This window comes from Cibotium barometz, chromosome 7, assembly GCF_041138505.1.
Source record: "Cibotium barometz isolate CiBa-2024 chromosome 7, ASM4113850v1, whole genome shotgun sequence".
Taxonomy (NCBI): domain Eukaryota; kingdom Viridiplantae; phylum Streptophyta; class Polypodiopsida; order Cyatheales; family Cibotiaceae; genus Cibotium; species Cibotium barometz.
In genome coordinates this window covers 29,743,697-29,750,093 of record NC_141052.1, presented here as the reverse complement: position 1 = coordinate 29,750,093, position 6,397 = coordinate 29,743,697, and the positions used below count along the sequence as shown (strand labels likewise).

At 41.2% G+C, this 6,397-nt stretch overlaps 1 protein-coding gene across 1 annotated transcript; it reads right to left on the bottom strand.

Annotated features, from left to right (window-relative positions):
- Positions 1–250: 250 nt before the first annotated feature.
- On the bottom strand, positions 251–5,666 carry LOC147636873 (butanoate--CoA ligase AAE1-like). The gene is made up of 2 exons (XM_086800447.1): positions 4,602–5,666; positions 251–2,307 (listed from the first exon to the last, which is right to left on the bottom strand). The coding sequence occupies exons 1-2, from the start codon at positions 4,797–4,799 to the stop codon at positions 856–858; spliced, it is 1,650 nt and encodes a 549-aa protein (XP_086656573.1). The 5' UTR covers positions 4,800–5,666; the 3' UTR covers positions 251–855.
- Between the last annotated feature and the right edge of the window lie 731 nt (positions 5,667–6,397).

Sequence of the window (6,397 nt, the reverse complement as noted above, 5' to 3'; positions counted from 1 at the left end):
GTATATGATTTTATGGATTGGCACTATGGATTCTTGGATTTGTTTCTTGGAATATGGATCCATATATAGGTGGATTTGTTTCTTGGAATTGGATCCATATATAGGATTATGGATTGGCATTGTGAATTCTTGAGAATAATATGGGGGGAGAAGGCGGGGAGAAGGGGGAGGGTGATCTTGAGCTGCTGCAAGCAAACTTCTTTACACCCACACACAAGAATAGAGACAAGCACACAAGAGAGAGATGGATGGCTGAAATTTCTACTATTCTCTTCACTTCTCTACAACCATACTAATAAAGGTAAGAGTACACACGAGAAGGGAAAGTATTCTACTACTAAAACATACAAGGTCCATAGTGTGAACCTTACTATATGAGAGTAGCTATCATACAGCTTGTAAATCAGTGGTGGCATATCACATAAGTGTGGAGGTGTCATCCAGGCATGTTATCTATATGCGCACTAATTGGGCTTGATATGTTAACCCTCCCCCTCGATCTTAACTCCATACCATGCACTCCAGCGTCCTTCCATTTTCGAATATGGGGGTTATGGGCTCCTAGATTTTTGACACTCCCCCATTACAAAAATCAACAAACTTAAGGCCCAAGAGCTTGAGGTCAAAAACTATATAGATACAGCCATTGTTACTTATTGGAATGAGTAAACCTCCTTGGCAACCAATATGCTGGCTACTCACACGTGTGTGTGGTTATCTTTGAGTCTAACAATAATACACAAGCCTGCATATCCTGCTTGGAAAGAGGGGTAACATCAAGGGTAATAATTCCTCTTTTACAATTCAATAAGGCCACCATGGCCTTAAAGAAATCAAGGCCAGCCTTCCACTAGTTTAGAGCTTGCTTATCTTACCCTTTCGCAGACTTCCCAAGGCCTTGGCATGCTCCCTTAGGATGTTTTTCTGAATTTTGCCAGTGGCAGTCTTGGGCAATTCTCTGAACACCACACTACTAGGGGCCATAAATAGAGGTAAGCGCTCCCGGCAGTATGTGATGATGCTTTCGCAAGACACATTGCCATTCGAGTGCACAAAGGCGCACGGGGTTTCACCCCAGTGCTCGTCAGGCCGAGCCACCACTGCAGCTTCCAGAACCTGAGGATGAGTGTGCAATACTGATTCTACCTCTATGCTGCTTATGTTCTCACCACCAGAAATAATTATATCCTTTGATCTATCTTTTAGCTGGATATATCCATCCGGGTGCATCACACCCAAGTCCCCTGTGTGAAACCACCCTCCTTTGAAGGCAGCTTTGGTGGCATCCTCATCATTCAGATAGCCTTTCATCAGAGTAGCCCCTCTGAGCATTACCTCTCCAATTGTTTTCCCATCACTTGGAGTTCTTTCCATGGTTTCGGAGTCCATTACAGCAGCCTCAGCCACTGCAAGGGTAGCCAAGCCTTGGCGAGCCTTAAAAGCAACTCGTTTTTCACGCGGGAGAGAGTTCCATTCGGGTTTCCATCTGCAATACAGTGCTATGCCAAATGTTTCAGTGAGGCCATACACATGTGATACATCAAAGCCAAGGTCCTCCATTCGAGAAAGTACTGAAGGAGGTGGTGCGGCACCTCCTGTAAGAACATGTACTGTAGACGACAGAGGCTTGATTTCTTCGACAGGTGCAGATGCAAAAATGTTGAAGATCACTGGGGCACCACATAAATGAGTGACTTTGTAATCTGTGATGGCATCGAATGCACTCTTAACTGTAAAACTTCTAAGACAGACATTCGTCCCGGCACAAGCGGCTACAGCCCAAGTGAAACACCAACCATTGCAATGGAACATCGGCACCGTCCAGAGATATACTGGGAAATCCTTCATCCCCCACATCAATATTGAGGTAAGAGAATTTATATATGCACCCCTGTGATGGTAAACCACCCCTTTTGGCCTTGAAGTAGTTCCTGATGTATAGTTTAGACTGATGCTTTCCCATTCATCCGATGGCCAGTGAAATTGGAAGTGCGGATCACCATCTTTTAACAGGCTTTCATACTCAAGCTCTTTGTCGCTTTTGGCACCACACAGACCCAGTTGGTCCTGGATTACAATGACGATTGGTAGCCTTGAAGTTTCTGCAGATAAGAATTTCACGGCCTCGAGCACAACAGGCAGATACTGATAATCAGCAAACACCGCCTTCGAACCAGAGTGTTTGAAAAGGCTTGCCATAGTTTGGGCATTCAGCCGAATGTTCAAGGCGTTGAGGATTGCGCCTGCCATTGGCACTCCAAAATGCATCTCATACATAGCTGGGATGTTTGGAGCCACTGCAGAGACCTAGTTTTAAGAACGCGAAAAAACACGTTAGGCCCAAAGCATATGAGGATGGATTCTCTCAGATATGTGGCATGAGAGAAAAAGCTGATTCCTTGAGATACAAGGAACAAAAGTGCAGTCAAGCAGGATCATTCTCATGTGAGCTCAATGCTGTTCACAATGTTATTCCCAGAAAGAGAGGGCTAAAGTCTGATTAACAAGAAAAAAGGGTGCACTTTCGAAGCAACAATTACACTTAATAATTGCAGTACTTATGCACAGCTCGAGTATTCAAGAAGTCCAGATCCTACATAGCTAAATGCGGACTTTACATCTTACGTCTAAGTACCTTCTGCATTTATAACTTATGAAGCCAAGACTTACAGCTTGCAACCTCCATGAATGTTGCAAGCCATTGTTGTTACATGTCCTGTAGTGGCAAGTTGGGAAAGGTGACATTATTAAGCTCGCACTCGTGAAAATAATGTCCTACCTAGTTGTCAATGGAAAGATCGTGTCCTAAGTGGAGCTCTGTCATTGCCATTGTGTGGTGCACCTTGTGAAAATGACTTTTTCTCGTGTTGTAATCTTGCACAAAATCCTACTTGTGCATGTAAGCCTGTCTATGGAATACAACTAACCCTATGACATGGTGTTGTAATCTTGCACAGAATCCTACTTGTGCATGTAAGCCTGTCTTATGGAATACAACTAACCCAATGACATGGCGCTGGAATCCGCTTGCGCTGACAAGACGACTTCTAGGAAAAACCCTAATTGGATTATTCATGGCTGGGTGGAAAACTGAAGAAAGTCCTGTTTGTTGAGTGAATCGTGTTGTCTCTCTCTCTCTCTCTCTCTCTCTCTCTCTCTCTCTCTCTCTCTCATAGAGCTGAGTTAACTGCTGCTAATCTTCTTGGGCTGATTATTAAGGTTTGTTAGGCATCATTAAGGGAGCTAATTCAGCCTACATAATATAGGTGAACCCATCTTTCAGTAGTTTCCCCAAATCGGCCCGTTGGTGCCAATTATAATTAGCATTGCTAATTAGGATTAAGAAATCCCTGACTAGGGTTTTCAGCTTCCCAATTGGGTTTCTATTAGCCACGATTGCTAATAATTTGCAAGCCCACAGCTGATTTTGACTCCACCATTTGCATCGATTTACACTCAATTTTGGGAAGAATCGCAGACTCAAACAAGTATTCTCTTTATTTTCAGAAAATCCGCTTTTTTGCTTTTTGCTTTCTGAATTCGGAAAAAATTAACAGAATGGTTGCAGAAAAATTAAATACACAAGCTAAGCAGACCACTGTTAATAGGATTACGTAAAGAAAAAAAATATGGAAAAAGGAAAATCAGAATGAGAATTTTGAGAATTGGGAAAGAGAGAGGTCGTTGCAGTCTATTTTGCTTGTATTGCTGGATATGCAAATGAGTACAGGTTCCATGAATAAGTTTCTGCTCATTCATAATACGGAAAAAATAATTAAAAAAAGGGCAAATTCTCATACCAGAATCTGTTCTCAAACAGAAGCAGGTTTGCCCATCAAAAATTGTTAATTCTAAGGCTTACTCACCAGTAAAATTAGCAATGGATTACTAGCCATTGCTGTCTTAATTGACCATCAAGATATCTGTTTGCATTTCTTAATCACATCAAAACCACAAACCATTTGTATTTTGGCGTAATTGTAATTTTAGTTTTGCATGGATCAAAGATCTACCTAGGTAAAAAATTAAACAACCTTAGATTAGACACACCGGTAAACTTAGGTTAAAGAAAATGATCAGTTTTGTGGGTGGACAGAGCCATAGATAGATCCTTGCAGAGGTTGTTCAATTAGAATAATAATGGCCCAATAGGGGTAATCCCAATGCTAATTATATTAACGGGTAAGCCAAATAACGACTTTTTATGGGCACGGCTTGTGGTTGCTTAATTTTTGAGCTGGGTGAGGTGACGGTGAAAGAAAATGACAAGTTTTTTCAAGAATTAATTAAGGATAAGCGTGCAGGGTTATGAACGAGCCAGAATTAATTAAGGATAAGCGTGCAGGGTTATGAACGAACCAGAATTAATTAAGGATAAGCGTGCAGGGTGATGAAAGAACCAGAATTAATTAAGGATAAGCGTGCAGGGTGATGAACGAAAAAGAATTAATTAAGGATAAGCGTGCAGGGTGATGAACGAACCAGAATTAATTAAGGAGAAGCGTGCGGAATCAGAATGAATCAAGGATAAGCGTGTAGGATTATGAACAAGCCAGAATTAATTAAGGATAATTAGCGTGTAGGATTATGAACAAACATACCACGTCTCCTGCTTGGATGTTGAGTGAAACGAGGGCAGAGGCGAGCCTTCTGCAGCGCTCAAAGGTCTGGGACCACGTGTAGCGGATGCTGCCATAGATTATCGAAGTGCGCTCCCCATAAGAGATCGCCGTGCGCTCCAGAAACATCAAAGGAGTGAGCGCTGGGTGATTCGCAGAGCATTTCCTGAGGGTTTCCATCTCTGCCCACGCTCATGCAGAGCAAAAACCCTGCGAAACCCTAACCCGGAGGCCTCCTTGCTGTATATAAAAAATCGCCCACTGCATACAAATGCTTTGCGGCTTGTGGGTTCTTCTCCAATCACCACCACCACACACTTGACTCACACACACACACACACACCACACACTCCCCAGCTACCTACGTTTATAGCCAACAGCACAGCCGGCCATTGACAATTTCCAAACCACCTTAATCCTAAGCTCCCAACCTTAAAATCCTTAATCCTTAGAGTAGCTTTTAACCTCCCGTTCTCAACCTTCAAATCCTTAATCCTTATAGTAGCTTTTAACCTCCAAACCACCTTAATCCTAAGCTCTCAACCCTTCAAATCCTTAATCCTTTGACCTCCAAATCCTTCATCCTTTGAGTAGCTTTAATCCACATTTAGAGTCATGAAAAACCAACTTATTATTATCCATCATGCAACCCTAATTCATAATAGAGAAGAAAGAATAATATGCCCTTCAGTATATTTTTCAAGGCTAGGCTTGAAAATTTCAGTTGGAATTTTCCTTTTCAAGGCTAAGCTTGAAAACAATGCAAGGTTGAAAATAATGGGTTGGGATTTGGGCTTGTCTTGAAATGAACATATGAGATGTTAAAAATTCTAGTTATAAAGGCAATTGCTATGTAGTTTTTTTTAAACAAAAACGGCCCAATGCCAAGACGTTTCCTTACCATTGACTTGTTGAGAAAATATGTTCTTTTCTGACACTTCTCATAACCTATTATATGAGATGGAATGCCTTTGTAGTATTCTAAATACTTCCTTGAAATACCTTCTCTCATGGGGATAGCTACCCATCAAAATTGGCTTCCTATACCTTGAAATACCTTCTCTCATGGGGATAGCTACCCATCAAAATTGGCTTCCTATACCTTGATAAGTCAGCAATGACGTCAATGTAAATGAACTCCCAATAAAGAATAGCTAGAAATTACATCTCCTAGCATGCAATTTCCTTTGATAGGATCGTGAAAGACATGTCTAAGAGCTAGAAATGAACATCTCCAAGAAACTATAGCTAGAATTTACATCTCCTAGCATGCAATCTCCCTTGATAGTGTCGTGAGAAAGACATGTCTCTTAGAGCTAGAAATTACATCTCTTAGCATGCAATCTCCTTTGATAGTGTCATGAAAGTCATGTCATAGACCTAGAAATGAACATCGCCAAGAAATGATCTCATTTGTAGAATCATTAAAATTTGATTATGTTTGCATGTGCATACATGCATGCATGTGTGCGTGTGCGTGCATGCGAGATATTCAACCTCCTTTAAATAGCATGGATTATTTCAACATGAAAAAGTCACACTTTTTGGTTTAAACAAGTGTGTTCACCTATCTTTTACTTTCTTCATTGATCCAAAGGTTGATCTCATGTAAAAGAAGTTGAAACCATATCATACTATGCACACGTGAAAATAACACTCACTAATACAAGGGGTCCTTGGTAATCTTTCGCTTAATTCTTTAAAATTTTTCACCAACTTTGATCCTCATCTTCAACTAATCATGTTCACCTTCTCACACCTTACTCTATTAGCTTCCT

What these genes read in the sequence shown, in the direction of transcription:
- LOC147636873 (XM_086800447.1), bottom strand. Translation starts at nt 4,799, where the DNA reads ATGGAAACCCTCAGGAAATGCTCTGCGAATCACCCAGCGCTCACTCCT. An exon ending in ACATCCAAGCAGGAGACGTG is followed by an intron (nt 2,308 to 4,601) that starts GTATGTTTGTTC and finishes TCTTAAAACTAG; the next exon opens with GTCTCTGCAGTGGCTCCAAA.